Raw genomic sequence first — 22,862 nt, forward strand, 5'->3', positions numbered from 1 at the left:
GTGTTAAACTGTTCCCAGCCCGTGTTTGTGTGGTTTTGCACATCGCACAATGCCGTTTAACTATTTATTTATTTATTTATTTATTTATTTTACATTTGTTGACTGGGCTAGTCTAGCTGGATACATGTCCTTTTTCAGTAGAGGCCCGGGGAGAAAAGCTCCAAGAAGAAGAGAAGGTACAATTCATATACGTACAGAAGTAAATATTATTAACATAAAGACATAAAAAACAGTTGGCTTTACATACTGTTGAATAACAGGCACAGAGCTTATATAGATAGTCTAACATGGTTACATTGTGCAGCCTTGAGGGAAAATTGTTAACTCTGGGATGGGAAGAGGCTTAGGTGGTCCCGGACATTTGGTGTTAGTCTGGTTTAGTACAGGGGCATAGCCAGTGGGACTTAAGGAATTATTTGAGGTGATTTTTGAATTGATTAAGCGAGGTCATGAGTCTTAGGTTGTTTGGGAGGGAATTCCAGAGCTTTCCAATGGAATTGGCATAGAGAGCATCACCTCCCGAGTTAGTAGTAGTTTAACTAGTGTTAAACTGTTCCCAGCCCGTGTTTGTGTGGTTTTGCATATCGCACTGTGCCGTTTAACTAGTGTTAAACTGTTCCCAGCCCGTGATTGTGTGGTTTTGCATATCGCACAGTGCCGTTTAACTAGTGTTAAACTGTTCCCAGCCCGTGATTGTGTGGTTTTGCACATCGCACAGTGCCGTTTAACTAGTGTTAAACTGTTCCCAGCCCGTGTTTGTGTGGTTTTGCACATCGCACAATGCCGTTTAACTAGTGTTAAACTGTTCCCAGTCCGTGTTTGTGTGGTTTTGCACATCACACAGTGCCGTTTAACTAGTGTTAAACTGTTCCCAGCCCGTGTTTGTGTGGTTTTGCATATCGCACTATGCCATTTAACTAGTGTTAAACTGTTCCCAGCCCGTAATTGTGTGGTTTTGCACATCGCACAGTGCCGTTTAACTAGTGTTAAACTGTTCCCAGCCCGTGTTTGTGTGGTTTTGCACACGCACAATGCCGTTTAACTAGTGTTAAACTGTTCCCAGCCCGTGTTTGTGTGGATGTTCTTCATATCACATTGCTACAGTCCTTACACTTGGGTAGTCCGCTGTCCTCGGTCGGCCCGAATATCAAAGTATAAGGCTGACGTCGGTCAAGGCGCATTTGACTGACATCAGGACGTCAGGGTACAAATGCGCATGACCGACGTCATATCCCCAGTCTTTTTTGCCGCATGGTCCGATGCAGAAGCAGCATTGCAAGTGCCGGTTGGCGTTCTGAAATTTTTCGATTTCGGAGTTTCAGACCGAGTCAAAGTTGGCTAAGTACCCCGTTGGGGAATATTTTAGTTTTTTCTTGCCTCAGTGGTTTACCGGATGTCAGAAAAAGTGAATAATTGTATTTCTTGTGGGAAACAGATACCGCATAGAGACTATCATACTTTGTGTATTCCTTGTTTAGGGCCTGAGCACGACGTTGTTGGGTGTCGCTCTTGTGCTAGATTCAATAAGCGCACTATAAAGAGAAGGTTGGATTGTGCCAGGTTAGTCTTCGGGAAGCGGTGCAATTATAAAATGCCGTCGGATGCTCCGACGCCTGCTTCTTCAAAGAAGCGCAAGGACAAAGCAGTTAAGCCTAGGCTAGAAGAACCGTCCGTGCGGACGCCGGTTCTTTAGAGGTGTCGGTGGAGCCGGTGGTTCCACCGGAGGTTTCTTTGGGATCCCAGGGAGAGACTTTGTTATTGCAGGATGTGGCCTCTCAGGAGGCAGGTCAGGCTGATGGGGCTTCTCAGGTTACTATACTCCCCTCCCTGCCTAGGGTGGTTAGGCCCTCTCCTTCTGTTTCCAAGGCTTCTCCCAGAGGCAGGCCAGGTTTAACTTCAGTTGGTGTCACCCCTAGTTCTTCAGGAAATGTGCCCAAGAAGCATATGCTTAAAATGGCAGAAGATTTGATTACTTTGATTAGGGGTTCTTTGCCCCCTCCTGATAAGAGACCTAGGGTGGAGCCTGAGCTAGGGAGTTTTGAGCAGGCTTCGGATGTTTCAGAGTCTTCGGCTGAAGACTTGCAGGAGTACTCTCCTTATTCTGATTCTGATGTGGATGATTCTACTCCTTCTGCTTCTCCTCCTGAGGATTTTTCTTTTTCAGAAACTCTTCATTCCATGAGGGAGCATTTTAAGTGGGAAGGTCAGGACTTCTCTGATTCCAGGAAAAGGCTTAGGGAATTTTTGTTTTTACCCCAGCATAGGCCTTTGGCTATACCTCCTGTTTTGGATGTAGTGGAAGATGTTTTTACAGAGGCTTCTCTTAATCCTGATTCTTTGCCTCCTGCTCCTGTTAAACCGAATAGGTATTACAGGGTGCTTGAAGCTCATAAGTATCTTTTTAAGAGTCCTAGGGCAGACCCAGAAACTGTTAGCCAGGGGCCTAAAGGTGTTAAGGCTTCTGTTGTCAAGAATCCGGTTCCTACAGATAAAGAGGCCAGGGCCTTGGATAGATGGGGAAAGAAAGTTTATACTTCTTCCACTCTAGCTATGAGGGCTTTGAATTGCCAGTTTCACATGTTGAAATACCAAAACTATCTCCTTTCACAATTGAAGTCTAAGGTTGATGCTCTGGCGGAAGGTATTGATTGTAAAGAGTTACAAGATTTAGTACATGTTTCTGAACAGGTGGGTAAGCATTCTTTGCAATGTGGTTTTGATGCTGTACAGGCCTCGTCTAGGGTGGCTGCCACTGGGTCAGTTCTTCGCAGGCACGCCTGGCTGAGGGATCAGAATTTATCTGACCATGTTAAAACTAGGATTTTAGATGCTCCTTTACAATCTGATGTGTTTGGTTCTCCTGTTGAGGCAGTTTTAAAGAAAATGGAAGACAAGGCTAAGTCTATGCAGACTGTTAAAGATTTTTTGCAGGTTCAGCCTCCAAAGTTTAGTAGAAATTGGCCTGCTAAGGGGTGGACGTATCCTTCTTAAGATTCCCAGTCTAGGGGTAGATCTAGACGTGGTAGGGGCAGAGCTCAGGGCTCTTTCAGGCCTAGAACAGGGAGTTCTCCTGCACAGTCTTCGGGTGAGGGCAGGGGTCAGTCCTTTCGTAAACAGACCCAATGACCTACCTTTTCAGCTGCCAGCGCCTTCTTGCCTGGCAGCACCTTTGGGAGGAAGGTTGGCACTTTTCAAAGAAAATTGGAGTTTAATTACCCAAGACAGATGGGTATTGGATATCATACACCACGGTTACAGGTTTTATTTCCATACCTTGCCTCCTTTCAAAGGCATGCCAGACGTTCCTCCTCAACAAAGAATAGAGGCTCACAAGCAAATTTCTCTGTTACTCCAAATAGGGGCCATACAGCCGGTCCCTATGCCAGAAGTGGGGCCTAGGATTTTATTCTCGCCTGTTCCTAGTACCAAAGAAGGGGAACACGTGGAGACCAATTTTGGATTTATCTATCCTCAACACTTATCTGGACATTCCCAAGTTCAAAATGTTGACGTTACAGCAGCTTTTACCTCTGCTGGGCAAAGATCATTGGATGGTAACTTTGGATCTCAAGGAGGCTTACCCTCATGTTCCTATCAGACTAAGTTGCAGGAAGTATCTGCGTTTTCGAGCTGGGACTTCTCACTATCAGTTCTCTGCATTGCCCTTTGGCTTATCTACTGCGCCCAGAGTGTTCACGAAAGTTCTGGCTCCAGTGATAGCTTTCTTCCGGCTAAAAGGAATACAGATCTATCCTTATTTGGACGATTGCCTGATTCTGGCTCAAGGAAGGGACGAGCTTCTTCATCATTTGGAATATGTGATAGCAGTGCTAAGATGCCGGGGGTATTCTGTGAACGAAATAAAGTCCAGTCTAGTACCCTCTCAGGACATGTGCTTTCTGGGTGTAAGACTGAATACAGCATCCCAGATGGCCTTTTTGACCCCGGACAAACAAAAGAATCTTTCCCTTTACTTCCATCAACTATCTCATCAGTCCGGGCTGACTGCAAGGACAGTCCTTCAAGCCTTAGGGTTCATGGCATCTTGTATTCTGGTGCTTCCCAATGCCAAACTGCATATGAGGAAGCTACAATGGTATCTCAAAAATGTATGGACACAGCGCTGCCAGGATCTGGACACTGTCATTCAAATAATACCTTGCATTCAAAAGGAATTTTTGTGGTTGGCTCAGGAATGTCACCTAAACAAGGGACTCTCTGTGACCCGGCCAGAGGCGAGTCAGATCTTAACGACAGATGCCTCAGACAAAGCTTGGGGAGCTCATCTAAATGGAAAGTGGATACAAGACAAGTGGCCTGCCAGACTACAACATCTACATATCAACTTGAAGGAGATGTTAGCAGTCCAGTTTGCATTAATAGCTTTCAAGGATTTACTTCTTCCAGGGCAGGTGTTGATTCTAACAGACAACACAACTGTCATGTGGTACATCAACAAGCAAGGGGAACACATTCTTATCCTCTATGCAGGCAAGCAATGATTTTGTGGGAGACTGCTCTCAGTTTACAGCTCAATCTTCAGGCAAGGTTTCTGCCGAGCACAGAACTCCTTAGCAGATGTGTTGAGCAGACGAATTATGGATCCCCACGAGTGGAAATTGGATCCTCATGTATTTCAGAAATTGACAGTGTCATGGGGAACTCCAGACATAGATCTGTTCGCTTCTCCACTAAACCATCAGCTGCCAAAGTTTTGCACGAAAAGGTTTCATCCCACAGCTTGGAAAGTGGATGCTCTTTCTTTCATTTGGAGCAATCTTCATGTGTATGCCTTTCCACCTCTGCCTCTCCTTCCAAAGGTACTTCTAAAGGTCAGACAGGACAAGCCAAGGATGATTTTAATAGCTCCAGATTGGCCTCGACAGCACTGGTACCCATTACTGAGAAGTCTGGTACGGAAGCCTCCATGGCCTTTGCCTTCGATTCCACACCTGTTGGCCCAGGAGGACAGTCATTTGCTCAATGTCAAACTTCACTCTCTTCACCTAACAGCCTGGCATATTCTGTTTTGAACCATAGAGGGTCTCAACTTCCACAACAAGTTTTGAATGTTATTTTGGAAGCTAGAAGGCCTAGTACAAGGAAAGTGTACGCAGATAAATGGAAGATATTTTTATTTTGGAGTGCAGCAAAGGATTTTGATGTTTCTGAGCCTAATTTAAGTGTGGCTCTTCAATATCTTACTGAGTTACTGGACAAAGGTTTGTCCTTCTCTTCTATTAAGGTTCATGCTGCAGCAATTTCAGCTCACTATGACTGTGACCCACCATTGTTTTCTCATCCTTTGTTCAAGCAATTTCTTAGAGGGGCAAAGAATATAAGACCCCCGTAGAGCTCCTACTCCTGCTTGGGATCTCAATTTTGTGTTGGAGAAACTCACTCTACAACCTTTTGAGCCTGCAGCTACTACTGAGTTGAAATATTTATCATGGAAGACTGCTTTTTGTTGGCCATTACCTCTGCAAGAAGGGTTTCTGAATTGCAGGCCCTTATGGCGGTTGAGCCTTTCTTAATTTTCCATAAGGATAGGGTATCTTTACGTACTAATCCTTCCTTTATGCCTAAAGTGGTTTCTAGTGTGGCTTTAAACCAAACTATTCATTTGCCTACTTTTTATGCAAATCCCCAAAATAAAGGGGAAAAGATTTTGCACACTTTAGATGTACACAGGCAGTTGCGATATTATTTGGACAGAACTAAAGGGTTCAGGCAGTCTCAGCAGTTATTTGTTTCTTTTGCTTTGAGTTCTCAGGGCAAGCCTGTGTCAAAACAAACTATTTCTAAGTGGATTGGGTTTTGCATTGCTTTCTGTTATTCCCATCATGGCAAGGAGATTCCAGCTGGGATTAGGCCTCATTCCACTAGGGCTACTGCCACTTGACAGCTTTTTGAGGGGTGGCAACCAAGGATATTTTGGAGGCAGCTACTTGGAGTTCAGTGCATACTTTCTCTAGGCATTATCACCTACCACTTTACTCTAAATCCAGGGCTGGTTTTGCCACTGCTGTTTTGCAGGGCATTTTGGCAGCTCCTGCTTCCTTATAGTTTGGCCATCCTCCCTTACCTCTGCTTTGGGATTCTACCCAAGTGTAAGGACTGCAGCAATGTGAGATGAAGAACATAGTACAGTTTTGTACCTACCATAAATGTAGATGTTCGAAGATCCACATTGCTGCAGTCCACCACACCACACTCGACACATAGCCCATCAAAACTTACATCACCAAAACCCACACATAGTAACTCAAAACACACACATACATTAGCGGAGGCTGTCAATAAAAATCTGCCCAAACAGAGACCTCTGAAGCTGAAACGCAAGCAACCACCACACTCCAACACCACCCAAATGACACAGCCCACAAAATCAGTGTGCCAGTCATCCTCAGCCCATAAGGCAAAACAACATACCCAACACGCTTGTCATAGGCGACACTATAGTCAGGCACACTAATGTCCCACTCACCAGGCTAAACAAGGAGAAAATTACTGTCAGCTGCCTGTCTGGTGCCACAATCCACCACATAACGCATGCACTTGGGTCACTCCACAAGATGTACAAATATGACTCTATCATTGTTTATGTTGGTGTGAATGACCTGAGACATACCTCCCTGGACTACCTGAAGAGAGACCTGGAGGAGCTCTCGGATCATGTAGCCCAGGCAGGTATGACTGAGTAGCATTCTGCCATCGCCCAGAATTATACCACAGTACAAGGACAAAATGATCGACTTTAACAATTGGCTAGCCTTCTGGTGTCATTTTAAGGGGATCCAGTATCTATCTACCTGAGATGACATGCTTGACAGACCACGATGCTTTGCCAGAGAAGGCCTGCACCCTGTCACCCCTGTGATTATGGATACTGGCTAAGGCTCTTGCCATCGCTGTAGTGCCTTTTTTAGGCGAGGTTCAAATGACAACCCACCATAGCAGGTACAAGCAACCAAAATCTGAGGGTAATGCTACTCAATGCTAGAAGTCTAAACCTCAAAATGCTCTCACTTGAGGCACTCCTTAAGATGGAGAACCTCAACATCTGTGCAGTGACAGAGACCTAGTTCAGGGCTCCAGAGTGCACCCCTGCATTACCAGGCTATAATGTATACCACACCTTTCGGCCACCTAACCTGGACCGAAACACTAAAGAGGAGGCGTGTCCATATTCATTAAGGATATCCACACCTCCAAGCTAGTTGCTCAACATAATGCATCCGAAATTATCCAAGTGCAACTAACACTGGGCCAAGACTGCAGTCCAGGTTGTAGCCTGTTACTGATCCCCAGCCATGCCCCAGGATGCCCACTCCACGTTTCTTGATATACTGGACAACATTAAGGTACAGCCCAATACCCTAATAATAGGAGAGTTCAACTACCCACCATCAACTGGGAAAACTACTCCTGCACTAACTCATTTCCTCAACGTTTTCTGGAATTCATAAATTCCAACACCCTGGATCAGCTTGTCCATACCCCCACCAGAGGCAACAGTATCTTGGACCTGGTCATTACTAATATGGGTAACCGATGCTCCATGCCAGTGGTCAACTCCTCGCTGGTCAGATCCAGCCAGAAGCTAATCACCCTAGACATGAATATCCCACCCCCCATTAAGGAAACCACCATAAAAAACTTCTCCAAAGCCAACATCATGCTTCTTAAGCCAGAAGTGGCAAGCTTCACGACACCCGTACAGATGGGAAGTAAAGGTACGACTGCTGAATCCTGTACAAATGCACTGTATAAGCACATACACAAGTGCATGGATCGTGCCATCCCCAACAGAACCAAGATGCTATCCTCCAAAAAAAGGAAGCCAGTCAGGTGGTACCCTGCCATAAACGAACTCTACAACAGAAGGAAGGAGCTGTTGCAAAAAACAGTAAAATCCCATGATTGAAGGAACTCCCTGGTCAGCCTCAGCAAGAAGCTGAGATCCCTCATAAAATTCTCCAAAGCTAGTTACGAAAAAAATCGCTACTGATTCTAAAGACAACCACAAAACATTCTACAGCTATGTCAAGAATTTCAATGGCAACACTCAGATCTGCTCTGAGCTGCAGCACAATGGCACTAGATGTACAGAACCAACTGATATTGCCAACATCCTGGCAAATAGATTCACTGCAAACTTTAGGTCCCCTCACCCCCCAAAAGGGCCCATCTCTGTACCAGAAGAATGCAAAGCCCCTGTAATCACGGATGCACAAGTAAAGACTGCACTGTCCAAAGCCAAGAACACAGCATCCATGGGACCAGAGAACACCCCAGGCTGTGTCTTGTACAAACTACAGAGCGAACTGGCACCCCACCTAAGTACCATGTTCAATCATAGCCTCACTTCAGGCTTTGTGCCTGCTGAATGGTGCACAGCGACTGTTATCCCACTCCACAAAGGGGGTGCCACCATGGACCTTGGGAACTACCACCCCATCAGCCTGATGAGCCTGGTCTGCAAGGCCATGGAGCTTATAAACAAAGCCATAGGTAACCTCTGAACTGTGGACCCCACTCAATTCTGTTTTGTAAAAGGAAGATCATGTCTCCTAAACCTGATTGACTTCTTTGAAGCAGTCACCAGAGCCGTGGACGAGGGTAAGGTGGTGCACACAGCATATCTTGACCTCGCCAAGGCTGTCGACACCATCCCCCACTCTGGAATTATAGATAAACTCACTAGACTGGGCATAAATCCCTATGTCACTAGATGGGTGGCCAACTGGCTCAGTGACAGAATCCACACAGTGAAAGTAGCTGACTACAAATCTGACTTCAGACCCAGTAACTAGTGGGGTACCACAGGGTTCAGTCCTGGGTCCTTTCCGGTTTAGTATCTACTTCTCAGAAGTCCAGGCTAATACAGCAGGTCTCTGGCTAGTAAAGTTCATAGACTGCAAACCAGGAGCCATAATAGAATCGCCTAATGATGTGGACTTCCTACAAAGGGGCCTCACTGAGACTGATGCTTGGTGTCAAAATCATGGCTTCAAGCTTAATGCCATGAAGTGCATTGTCATCCCCTTTGGGAATAGCACTGTAGCCATGAACTACCACATAGGCAGTAGCCTACTAAACACCGAAAGTGTGATAAGAGATCTTGGGATACAGGTGGACAGTAACCTCTCCTTGTATAATCACATTGCCACAGTAAACAGGAACTCCTTCTACGTGGCACACCTCTTCACAAAGGGGTTCTCCTCCAGAAAAAAATAGGTCATCGTTCCTCTCTACTCATCCCTTATGTACCTTGCAAGACAACTACAACAACTAGAAAGGCCGCAGAAATACCTCACTAAGAGGATTGCCAGCCTCAAACATATGCCATACGCAGACTGTCGCAAAAAACTCCAGTTCTACTCCGTCGCATATTGCCTACTTAGAGGAGACCTCTGCCTAACTTATATAAAGCCATGTCAAACCCAAATCTGCTGGACATGCTACACTTAAAGAAATCCCAATCTCTCCTAGCCACACGCTCCAGGGACCTAAACCTTGTTACCGCAATAAACAGAACTTGCTGGAGGGATAGATTCCTGTCCCAGAGAGTTCCCATGCTCTGGAACAAAACTACCCATTCATGTCAAACAAAGCTCCTCATTGGCCCTCTCTAAGAAAAGTCTTGACAATTGAATGGGAAATAGGAAATTCAGACCAGGGATCACTTCTGTGGCTCTGCTCGACAGGGGCACAGGAAAATAAATTCTTGGTTGGCGAAAACGAGGGAACTTTGTTGGCTAGGATTATATAGGCCCTAAGGCCGATTGCCTAGCACCTACCTATGAACCTATTTAGGATGCTTACTGGCTCCTGTAACTGTTTAAAGGTCAAATGTCACTGCAGAACAGGGCAGTTGTAAATTACGTTTGTTTCATTAAGGAAATTAGACATATTCCCTAATTTGTTAGCCTCTTGCATGGTTGTGTGTTAACAGGAAAACAGCCATCTTCTTCCTTTTTCTTTTAAAGACCATCTTTCTAGGGGTCTTTTCTGTCTCTGGTACCTGTTTCAGGATAGTCTGCAATTCTGGTTTTCATACTGCAGCCATTTTGTCATCAGCACATGCATATGCATACATTGCTGTATGGGTCCTTCCTAAAGTTTGTGAGCTTGTTTTCTCTGAGGTGTCCTGTCCCGAGTGATTTCCTTTTGCTTTCTTCCAGGTGTACCACCTACTGTCCTTTACTTAAGACTTAGACACCCACCTCAGAGTAGTTGTGATGTATGCACAACTACTCTGAGGTGGGTGTCAGAGTAGTTGTGCATACATCACAACTACTCTGAGGTGGGTGTCTAAGTCAGAGTTGTTGTGATGCATGCACTCCATTTCTGAAGATCTTTGATTTGAGAGAGGACTATTCTGGAGTTAGTCCTCTAGTCGCACTGATTCAGAGAGGACTTGTTTGGAGTTAGTCCTCTAGTGGCACTGATTCAGAGAGGACTTTTCTGGAGTTAGTCATCTAGTCACACTGATTCTGCCTCTGTTACAGCTGGGAGCTTACTTTGTCAAAGTTTTAGTTTAGAGCTTAACTGAAAAGGTTTTTAGACATCCAAGTTTTTGTCTTGCAAAAAGGAGTCAAGGTCAATTAGTCATGAACCCCCCAACCTGAGCATGGGGCAAAGGTATGACCCTTCTTAGTTACCTGGCAGAGGTCACTGATTTAGCTCAGGCTACATGTCTGTCTTGGTATAGTGCCTGCATGGGTTTATGAAAGTTTGTACGCCTCCATGAGAAACTATGGCTAACAGAAATGAATATCTGTTTTTTGTCATTTTAATAATTTGATGGCAAAGCATAACTTTTTTTGAGGAAGAAAAGGGACTGAGCAGCTTCAGGCTGACAGGGTTTTCAGTCATGGCAGATGTTTTTTTTTTTTTTTTTTTTAAACAAGTTTATTGTTTTAACATATAAGAGAAATATCATAACAATTTTATACAAATAATTAAAAATAGGTATTATAATATTCAAGTCATGGCAGATGTTTGAGAACGTCCGATGTAAATATATGCATATTCATAAAGTAGTAGCTCCAATGCACACACGCAGTTTGTAAATATCAAACCACTGAATGAGCATATTTCTAAATTGTATATCAAAAGCTCCACATCAGGGCAGATTAGCTTTTCAGCTACGTAACCTAGTTTGGACTTAAACCTCTCTCTTTCCTTTTCTTTTATTTGATTACTAGCCAAGTAGACTGGTCAGACACTTTTAAGACACAACCAGGTCAGAGGCGGTGATGTATGCAGTGCTACCTGCATCAGTCTTCACTTACTTCTTTACATCTATGATTAATCAGATTAAAACAAGGGTTTCTTTACATGAAAGTAGATAACTTGGAAAACAATCTTACTGTGCATTCAAATACAGCAGAAAGAAATGTCAACGTGCATGTAGTAAGTTTTGTGTAAAAGTGATATTGTTGGAATACAGCAGTAAGGGAATTCATTTACAGCGAAGGTACTGCGGCTTTGAAGATGTATAAATAATTCTGCTCATGTTGGGAATCTCTGTTATCCTGCTTTACTTAATGCATATTTTCTTTGTTTTATATTCTTTCAGCACAAGCAGTTGAACCAGAGTACATGGAACAGGCATCACAAGCCGAAGCCCTGCATCCTGTAAGAGAGGAGACCGTGCAAGCCATTAATCAGGCAGCAGCGGGCTGTGAGGAACAAGGTCCAGAAGAAACCCTGCACACCGTAGGTGACATTTCAGTAAACTTCGCAATTCCACCTCAATTGGACTGCAGAATTCATCTCTGATTACATATGGTCTGTGGCCTCCTTGCACTGGTACTGCAGGGAATAATGTCCCCCAGTTTGTATTTTCATAGACAATAGGCTGTGATTGACAGTTTTACTGTATGAATCTTGAATGTTAGATTGAATCATACCAATCTTGCTGTGAACTGTTTCAAAATGAAAGAAATGAAGCTACATAAAACCCTTTGAGTGATTTGGTGTAATTTTTCTGCATCTCATTCATTCATTTATTGTTTTGTAAAACTTCCTGGGATTAGTTTTTAAGACTTAAATGTTAAGTGTCAGGATTGCTGAGACTCCTTTCTAGTAAATGTAAAGGTTTGGCAAAAGCCTACACTAGCGGCCTGATGTCATCTAACACTAAATGGTGTTTGCTCTTTGTCCTCTGCATGTTGTGCCTTCATGGATGCCTCATCTTGTACATTTGTCTGTCTGCTTCTTCCTTTGATTTATATGCATATTAAACGTCAAGCGTATTCGTTTTTTTGCACGTCTTTTAAAAATTAGGAGGGGAGCAAGAATTAGTTTCCTATTCTTGAGGTGGTAAAATTCTAGATAAAGGTATTCATAAAGTGTGGCATGTTAGTAACAAGGTGGAGTGAATGCAGTGTTACAGAAAAGACAAAAAGTAAAGGGATGCTTTTACCTCACAAGAAGTGTTCTGCCTTCTTCCCCTTGAAGAAGACTGCTTGATAGCTTTTTGTGGAGCATCTTCTGAAAGCCGCTGGAAAATATGGAAAAAAAGTGCAACGTGGTGATTCTTCTAAGTGGCTTTCATCAGGACATCACTCACCAATAATGCTCTTTTTGAGGAACTGTGATTTTTAAAATTAAAAGGATCCACAAAGAACCTAGAAGCAAAATTAAATTATCCCAAGAGCAAGTGTGAATTTTGAACAGCCACCCATGCTAACGATACCATCAAAGTTTTCTTTAGCTATGTTAACCTAAGAAATAACCAGCAATGCTCTGAGGTAATAGAAAATACATTGCATTTGTATCCCCTGTGGACATTGTCAACATGTTTGCAGACAGAATCAACTCCAGCTTTACCGCCTATCTCCCCTCAAATGCTCATAGTATATTAGCATGCCTGCAGCAGCCCCACAAATCACTCCCAAGCAAGTTGTAAGCAGTCTGTACAAGGATCGAAATACTAACTCCATGGGCCATCACAGTGTGCCTGGCTGTCTTCTTGTCAGTGCCGAGCACTTCCTGGTTGAATTCTTATTGCATCTGTTCAACCTTAGCCACTCCAGTGGACTCGTGCAGGGTGTAGAGGATAGCTTTAGTCATCCTACTCCAACTGAGTCCACGACTGACCTAGGAAATTGTAGACCTATTAGTCTAACCAGCCATTATATGTAAGTCAATGGATCTCATTGTTATGGACCTCAAACAACACAGTTTTCAAAATCTGGACCCAAACCAATTTTAGTTTTATCGGTAGATCCTGCCTCTTGAACCTGATGGACTTTTTTTTGGAACAAGTCTCTCAGGCATTAATCTCTGGTAAATCAGTTCACAGAGCGTACTTGGATTTGTCCAAAGCCTTATGTGCCTTTCCACACACTCTGGCATCATTGATGAGCTAATCCAGTTAAATGAAAGCCCCTCCTATGTATTACCTGCTGCAAAGAAAACTATCTCATTGGCATAACCCAGTCTGTTAGTGTTGCCGGCACACACTCAACTAAGAGAGGGCTTATCAGCAGTATCCGCCAGGGATCTGCCCTGGGACCAACTCCTCTTTGATGTTAAAGCGAACACCAAAGGCCTATGGCTGATGAAGTTAGTCAGTGACTGCAAACTTGGAGTGGTCATTAATTCTCCAAATGACCTTTGAATTTTCCAGGAAGGTTTAACTCATCCTAACAAGTGTTGCTTGGACCATGGCCTCAAACTAAATGTTGAAGAATGCAGCACTGTGTCCTGTGCTAAATCTGGCCACACCTGCTCCTATCACACAAGACTTGGGGGTTAGGTACATGATTGTCTTTGTGAACTATCTTTTGACCACCATGTAGCTACTGTTAGGAAATCCTTTTATATAGCCAGATCATTCACCAGAGGAATGTCTTCATATATGAGGAAATTCTTCCCTTCTCAGACCAGTGATGTAATATAATGTCCCCCTTTGGTATGTACCTGGCTAGCCATATGACTCCGCTTGAGAGACTAAAGCAATTCTTTGCCAAAACAATCAAGGCGTTCTACTTGAATTATCCTGACCACGTTAAGTGCTCTCACTCTTCCATTTCATACCAGTTGTTGAGAGATGTCTGCCTTCCTACAGTGCCTTGAAAGATCCAGTCTCTTGTAACTTCCTACACATCACAGAACTAATACCACCCTAAACACCCACTTAACTTTGAAATATTATATCTTTCAAAGAGAAAATACCTCCTTGTGGAATATTATATCTTTCAAAGAGAATACCTCTTTGTGTAACCTGGATGACTGGATGTGGCTCATATCCATAATGGAAAGGGGCCCAAACCGTCAGGGTTTGATATTATTAATTCATGTCTTGATACAACTGCTGAATCCTACACAAATGCACTCTATAAGCACTTACACGAATGCATGGATCGTGCTATCCCAAACGGAACCAAGATGCTATCCTCCAAAAAAGGAAGCCAATCTGGTGGTCCCTTGCCATAAACAAACTGTACAACAGAAGGAAGAAACTGTTGCAAAAGAGAGTAAAATCCCATGAGTGGAGGAGCTCCCTGGTCAGCCGCAGTAAGAAGATGAGATCCTTTATAAGATCCTCCAAAGCTAGCTACGAAAACAAAATCGCCATTAAAACCAGGGACAACCACAAAGCAATTCTATAGCTATGTCAAGAATCTAGATGGCAACACCCAATTCTGCTCTAAATTACAGCACAAAGGCATGAAAATTACAGAATCAACTGATATTGCCAACATCCTGGCAGATCGGTTCATTGCTAACTTTACCCCCCTCTCATCCCCTAAAGGGCCCATATCTATACAGGAAGATTGCAGGGTCCCTGTAATCACAACTACGCAGGTAAAAGCTGCAGTCTCTAAAGCCAAAAACACAGCATCCATGGGACCGGACAACATCCCAGGCTGCGTTTTACATGAACTTCAGAACGAACTGGCCCCCCACTTAAGCACCATGTTCAATAATAGCCTCGCATCAGGCTTTGTGCCCACTGAATGGCGCACAGCAACAGTTATCCCACTCCACAATGGGGGAGCCACCACTGATCCCGGGAACTATCGACCTATAAGCCTGATGAGCCTGGTCTGCAAGGCCATGGAACGTATCATCACGGAACTCATAAACAAAGACATTGGTGACCTCCAAACTCTGGATCCCACCCAGTTTGGGTTTGTGAAAGGCAGATCATGCCTCCTGAACCTGATTGACTTCTTTGAGGCAGTCACCAAAGCTGTGGATGAGGGTAAGGTGGTTCACACAGCCTATCTTGACCGCGCCAAGGCTTTCGACACCATTCTCCATTCTGGAATTATAGCTAAACTCACTAAACTAGGTATAAATCCCTACGTCACAAGATGGGTTGCCAACTGGCTCACTTACAGAACCCACACTGTAAAAGTTGCAGACTCCAAATCTGACCTCAAGGCAGTGACAAGTGGAGTGCCACAGGGTTCCGTCCTGGGACCTCTCCTGTTTGGTATCTACTTCTCTGAAGTACAGGCTAACACAGAAGGCCTCTGGCTGACTAAGTTCGCAGATGACTGCAAACTAGGAGCTGTAGTCAAGTCTCCAAATGATGTGGACATCCTACAGAAGGGCCTCACTGAGACAGATGCCTGGTGTCAGAGCCATGGCCTCAAGCTCAATGCCAAAAAGTGCAATGTCATCCCCTTTGGTAAAAATTCTGTACCCATGAACTACCACATAGGCAGCAATCTACTTAACACTGAATGCGTGATAAGAGACCTTGGGAGCCAGGTGGACAGTATTCTCTCCTTTGATAGTCACATCGCCACAGTAGTCAGGAAGTCCTTCTACGTGGCACACCTCATCATAAAAGGGTTCTCATCCAGGAAAGAAGAGGTCATTGTTCCCCTCTACTTGTCACTTATCAGACCCCCCTACTCGTCACTCATTAGACCCATTATATAGTACAATGCCCCTTTTGGAATGTACCTCAAAAGACATCTGCAGCAGCTGGAAAGGCCACAGAAGTACCTCACAAATAGGATTACTGGCCTCAAACAAATGCCCTACACTGACCGCTTCAAAAAACTCCAGCTTTACTCCATAGCATATCGCCTACTCCGAGGTGATTTCTGCCTAACATATAAAGCTATGTCAAACCCAGAGCTGTTGGACATGCTACACCTAAAGAAAGCCCAATCCCTCCAAGCTACATGCTCTAGGGACCTAAACCTTGTCACCACAATAAACAGGACACACTGGAGGGATAGATTCCTGTCCCAGAGACTTCCTATACTCTGGAACAAGCTACCCATCTATGTCAAGCAAAGTTCTACATTAGCACTCTTCAAGAAAAATCTTGAGTGGATGGGAAATGGGAAATACACCCTGGGAATCACTTCTGTGTGTCTGCTGGACAGTGGCACAGGAAAATAACTTTCTTAGGTGGCGTAAGCTATGGTACCTTGCTGGCTAGGCTTACGTAGGCCCTTGAGCCAGTAGCCTAGTACCTACCTATGAGGAGGATTGTTGGCTAGGCTACAAATGGTCTACTGGATCAACACTCTAGTATAAATCAATTTGCTTATGAACAATCTATTAAGTATAGTCATTCACCTTGTATATCACTTCCAAGTCTTTTATGACTAGCATGGCTAGACTCTTGGGAAGGTGGTCCTCATTCTTTCTTTCTCTGGTTGATCTTTAGCTAATGTTTTGATTCTTATGTTGGGCAGCTCTTATGAAGGTTTAAGGGATTGTCTGATTACTACTACTACTTTTGGCTGTTCCCGTTAGGGGTCGCCACAGTCAATCATCTGTTTCCATTTCTTCTTGCCCTCTGCATCTTGTTGTGTCACACCAACCACATGCAGGTCATCTCTCACCACATCCATAAACCTTATCTTAGGGCTTCCTCTTTTCCTCTTGTATGGCAGCTCCATCCTTGGCATCCCTCTTCAGCACATGTCCAAACTAATGGAATCTTGCCTCTCTGGCTTTGTCTCCAAACCATCCAAACTGAGCTAACCCTCTAATATATATCGATTCCTAATCCTGTCCATCTTTGTTGCACCCAATGCAAATCTTAACATCTTTAACTCTGCCACCTCCTGCTGTGACTCCTGTCTTTGTCAATGCCACAGTCTCCAACCCATGTAACATAGCTGGTCTCACTACCCTCTTGTAGACCTTCCCTTTCACTCTTTTTGGCACCTATCTGTTCACTCCTGACACTCTTCTCCACTCTGCCTGTTTTCTCTTCCACACTCACCGTTACTTTGAACTATTGATCCCAAGTATTTAAACTCATCCACCTTTGCCAGCTCTACTCCCTGCATCCTTACCATTCCTCTCTCCACCCTCTCATTCACACGCATATATTCTTAGTCCTGCTGACCTTCATTTCTCTCCTCTCTAGAGCCTATTTCCACCACCCCAGGGTCTCCTGTACCTGTTCCCTACTATCATTACAGATCACAGTGTCATCCACAAGCATCGTAGTCCACGGGGACTCTTGTCTCGTCTGTCAACCTGTCCATCACCATCGCAAATAAGAAAGGGCTCAGAACTATTCCTTGATATGTAATCCCACCTCCACTTTGAACACATCTGTCACTCCAACTACAGACCTCACCACTGTCACACTACCCTCTTACATATCCTGTACCACTCTTACATACTTCTCTGCCGCTCCTGACTTCCTCATGTAATGCCCCACCTCCTCTCTATGCACCCTATCATATGCTTTCTCTAAGTCCGCAAAGACACAATGCAGCTCCTTCTGACCTTCTCTGTACTTCTCCATCAACACACACAGAGCAAGCATTGCATCTGTAGTGCTGTTTCCTGGCATGAAACCGTACTGCTGCTCACTAATCCCCCCCCCCGCCCTCCACTTCTTACCATAGCTTTCACTACTCTTTCCTATAACTTCATATGGTGACTGATCAACTTTATTCCTCTGTAGTTAATACAGCTCTGCACATCACCCTTATTCTTAAAAATTGGTACCAAAACACTTCTCCACTCCTCAGGCATCCACTCACTTTCCAAGATTTCATTAAACAATCTGGTTAAAGTCTCCACTGCCATCTCTTGTAAACAACTCCATGCTTCCTCAGGTATGTCATCTGGACCGACAGCTTTTCTATTCTTCATCCTCTTCATAGCTGTCCTAACTTCTCCTTGCTTAATCCATTGCACTTCCTGATTCACTGTCCCCACATCGTCCAACCTTCCCTCTCTCATTCTCTTCATTCATCAGCCCCTCAAAGTACTCTTTCCATCTGGTCAACACACTCTCCTCGCTTGTGAGTACGTTTCCCTCACTATCCTTTATCACCCTTACCTGCTGCACATCTTTCCTAGCTCGGTCCCTCTGTCTAGCCAGTCTGTGCAGGTCCTTTTTTCCCTCCTTAGTGTCCAGCCTTTCATACAACTCTCTATACTCCTTAGCCTTTGCCACCTCTCTCTTCACCATACAACTCATCTCCTTATACTCCTGTCTACTTTCTTCATCTCTCTGAAAATCTCACTTCTTTGCCAACCTCTTCCTCTGTATACTCTTATGTACTCACTCATTCCGCCACCAGGTCCCTTGTCCTCCTTCCTCTTTCCAAATGTCACACCAAGCACCTTTCTAGCTGTCTCCCTTAGCAGCTCTGTTGTAGTTATCCAGCTATTCTGTAGCTCTTCACTGCCACCCAATGCCTGTGTTAACTCTTCCCTGAACTCTACCTCACAATCACCTTTTTTCAGCTTCCATCATTTGATCCTTGGCACTGCCCACACTCTTCTCCTCCTCTTCTTGATCACAGTCATCCAACAGACCACCATCCTATGCTAAATACGCTTTCCCCGTCACCACTTTAGTCTCCACTCCCCTTCAGACTGGCTCTCTTGCACAGGATAGTAATCCCCCTGTGCGCATCTTCCTCCAATTTTGTATGTTACCCTTTGCTCCTTCCCCCTCTCTTAAAATGCGTATTCACCACAGTCATATCCATCCTTTTCGCAAAATCCACTACCATCTGACCTATATTCCTGTCCTTAACACCATACCTACCTATCACTTCCTCATCTCCTCTGTTCCCTTCATCAACATGCCCATTGAAATCTACTCCAATCACCACTCTCACCTGTGTGTACACTCACCAACACTTCATCCACCTCACTCCAAAATTTTTGTTTCTCATCCATCACACACCCGATTTGCGGAGCATATGCACTAACTGTCATTACACCATCAATTTCCAGCTTTATAAGCATCACTCTATCCGACACTCTCTTCACCTCCAAAACAGTTTTGGCATACTGTTCCTTCAGGATAATCCCTACCTCATTTCTCCTCCCATCTACACCATGATAGAACAATTTGAACCCGCCTCCTATACACCTGGCCTCACTCCCCTTTCATCTGGTCTCTTACACGCACAATATGTCAACCTTCCTTCCTCCATCATATCAGCTAGCTCTCTCCCTATACCAGTCATACTGCCAGCATTCAAAGTTCCTATCCTCAGTACCACGCTCCTGACCTTCTTCCTCTCTCCCTGCCTTCGGGCATATATTTCCCCTCTCCTCCTCCAGCCAACAGTAGCCCAGTTTCCACCAACACCCTGTTGGCTTAACAGTACTGGTGACGGTCTTTGTTAACCCAGGCCTTGACTGATTCGGTATGGAAGTCTGTATTGTCAGCACATGTCATTTGGCAAAAGTTTTACACTGGATTACCTTCCTGACGTATCCCTCTCCATTTATCCGGTCTTGGGACTGACACGAAGAAATGCATGGCTTGTGCATGCCCAGTGGCTGGGTTCAGGGACTGTCTGATTACTTCAGCTTCTTAATGTAGTTTTATCTTCAGAGTTAAAATGTTACCTGTTTTCTGCAACTGACAGTAATGGCATAGATAGCAGTCATGTGGGAGACTCCTGTGTGCTTCACACTTCTTCACAAGTACTTGCTCTGTGATGTGGCATTTAATGTCATTGCCTTAATTTCCTCCCACATCATGCCCGTCTCACACACACACACACACACACACACACACACACACACACACACACACACACACACACACACACACACACACGCTGTTTTTGCCAGACTAGTTAGTAGAGTTCTAGTAAATTATCCGATTGTTCATCTTAACCGAAAATCATTCTCTTAATGTGAAGCAAGAAATCTCCCTGTTTGCAGTGTTTGGTAAACCTGGACAAGAAAAGACATTCATGTTGAATGTGAAGCCTTTCTCCTGTATTATATGATCTAATTTGAAGGAAATTCAGTGCCTCAATAAGTAGCAGGCTCGTCTTTGGTGCTGGAAATTCAGAAGGGTGCAAGTTCTGTTCCCACCCCAGGTAGAAGGTGTAGCATAAGGGAGGGTTCTGTACCCTTCAGATGAGACATTAAACTGAGGTCCCATCATTCTCAGTTTGCGGTAGCTCAGGTGGATATAAAAGATCCCAAGGCACATATCAAAGAATGTGGGAACTTCCTATGTAGTGCCCAAATTTTCCTTGGCCATTGATTTACAGTGGGCACTTTCTCCCTTAAGTGACAAGGAAGATCTCTTTGCTGTTTGCCACTTTTCTGTCTGATTCTGCACATCTTAGTAAACTCCAGAGAAAGATCAAGACTCAGTCTTGTGGGCTAAGAAGGGCATAGTTCAGGCTCATGGGTTCCTGGCAGGATGCGAGTCTGTCCTAGTACAATGTAAGCAAGAGACTGCTGGGTTTTTTTTTAGATGGCAGTCTTGCTCCATCATGGGATATGGTCGTTTACTAGTACTATAAGAATCTGTGTCCTTACAAGGCATGGTCCAGCCCTCTTGGTTGAGGTGATGCATCCACCTTGGGTCATGTCTGATGCATTAGATCTGTTCCATTTAGACCTTCAAGTAGAAGTCTTGAAAGTAATTGAAGCTGGCAGAAAGCCTTTTGCTCAATTGATCTCTCTCTGTCTCTAATTGGAAGAGGTTTTTCATCTGGCTGCAGAGTTGTCCTTACCTTTTCAGTTTGTTAGTTTTGTAAGTAATCCTGACCTACTTCCTCAGGTATTTGATTCAGCTGGGTCTTTGCTTCATGGAGAAGGGTGTACATTTCACACCTCTCTGTACATAGTGGCCTTGTCATGAATGGAACTGTGGCACCAGTATTGGATGCTGAGGGCACCCCAGGCACTCCTTTAGAGAGTTTTGCATCTTTGCCCACCTTTCAGGAACCCTTCTTATCCTTGCAACTTGAGCTGCTACACTGATGAGTCTGCCCATCCTCCTTTCAGAACAGTTTGGTGACTGTGAAAGTGGTGCGTCTTTGAAGATGCCTTTATAGGAGACCTTCTCCCTTCATAGAATCTGTCCGCTGTAGTAGTATATTTATAGGGAGTATTGATTTTTCACAAGGATTTGTTTTGTAAGATTAACCCCCATTTTATTCTCCCAGTAGTGATGTCCGATCTTTATAATGAAACAGCAATACAGGAAAAACGACAGAAACAAAAGGAAAGCAACCTCTGTAAACTGCACCACACGTTTTATGAAAATAAATTAAGAACTTTCATCCTAGGTAACCTGCACTTCAGAATAACATTCCAGTCAAACCAACTCCTTAACTACAGTAGTAAAATCACGCGACAAATTTTAATTAGAACAAATTGATGTCAATTTAAAAAACATTTTCCCCATGAAAAGCTGCCCACTTGCCAAAAACTAAGTTTCACAAAGCGTTAAATGTGCTACCCATATGTCTTGCCCACTTCACTAAATAGTAAAACAAAAGATAGTGTGTATAAAAAAGAGAGAATCAAAGTCGCAAACATAGCTTTCAGTTTCAAATATCTAGTGATAGAGATCATTTCATTGAGGCCAGGGAAAATTGCAGCATTACATTTTTATTGCCATCTGAGTTCTTTATGCTCTAGATACAAATCCAGTTGTCTTCTCCTAGGTCCCATAGATACGTGGTCTATCGCAATGTACTTAGAATGCATTGGAAAACTTGATATGCGAGTCCTTACTGACCAGCTGGGCCAGTCTCACACGCGCGAGTCCTCACTGACCAGCTGGGCCAGTCTCGCACATTGGTGCAGTTTCCGCAGTTTGCTTTCCATTTGCTGCAGATCTCAATAAAAAGCAACCTTTTCATCTCCCCAGCCTAAGTGTCACAGGGATTAAGCCCTGACTGTGATCCATGTGACTGGAGTTTGATCATCAACCCCAGCACAGGAAAAGCCAGGTGAGATGGGGGGGGGGGGGTTGAGTGAAGACGTGTGGCACATTCACCTCTCCCAGAGGGTTGTGAGCACACTAGGGCACAGGATTCTGTGGATTTCATGGTGGAGACTGGGTAAACTACCACTTGAGCTTGGGGGGGGGGGGGGTTGGGGGGGTTGAGGCTACCTGGAGTGAACACTCTCTTGTGAAAGTGAGGGCCTCTGAGATTTAGCCAAGCAGTGCATGTCAAGGGAGTGGGAGAGCATGTGTAAGAGTAGCAACTCCCCCTTCCCCTGGTGGCTCCCTGAGTAATGGCCTGTCCTAGCCACCTCTCGCTCAGATAGCTGGGAAATGAATGGCTGTACTGATTTGCGGGGGGGGGGGGTGCAGAAAATGGCAAAAAAGGAAAAGTACATCTCCACAGTGCCTTGCTGTACTGAAATCCTAGGGTGTGAGAGCTGTATGCACACCAGATGGTGTGCACTGTTAACTTTGTTCTGGAGGCAGGGGAGCTGAAAGTGGCTAAGAATACTACCCTGGTGGTTGGAAACACTAACATTTAGAAGTCACTAAGAGGACATGGCTGCTGCTTTTTTTGGATTTCAGACATTTATGCTGTAAGCGTTTGCTCTGTTTGTACCTTAAAATGTTATTTTTAAAATTATTCCATTTTAGCTGACTTTGGGCATCTCACTAC

The 22,862-nt window shown here is 44.3% G+C and overlaps 1 protein-coding gene across 1 annotated transcript in view; it reads left to right on the forward strand.

The window, feature by feature from the left end:
- Nucleotides 1-22,862, forward strand: part of USP25 (ubiquitin specific peptidase 25) — a 2,531,105-nt gene that overhangs the window by 1,734,382 nt on the left and 773,861 nt on the right. The window contains exon 19 of the mRNA XM_044071806.1: nucleotides 11,588-11,727. Coding sequence (XP_043927741.1) covers nucleotides 11,588-11,727 — 140 coding nt within the window. The remainder of the gene's footprint in view (nucleotides 1-11,587; nucleotides 11,728-22,862) is intronic.

The sequence above is a fragment of the Protopterus annectens genome, chromosome 5.part0 (assembly GCF_019279795.1).
Source record: "Protopterus annectens isolate FY-2018-M chromosome 5.part0, PAN1.0, whole genome shotgun sequence".
Taxonomy (NCBI): Eukaryota; Metazoa; Chordata; order Ceratodontiformes; family Protopteridae; genus Protopterus; species Protopterus annectens.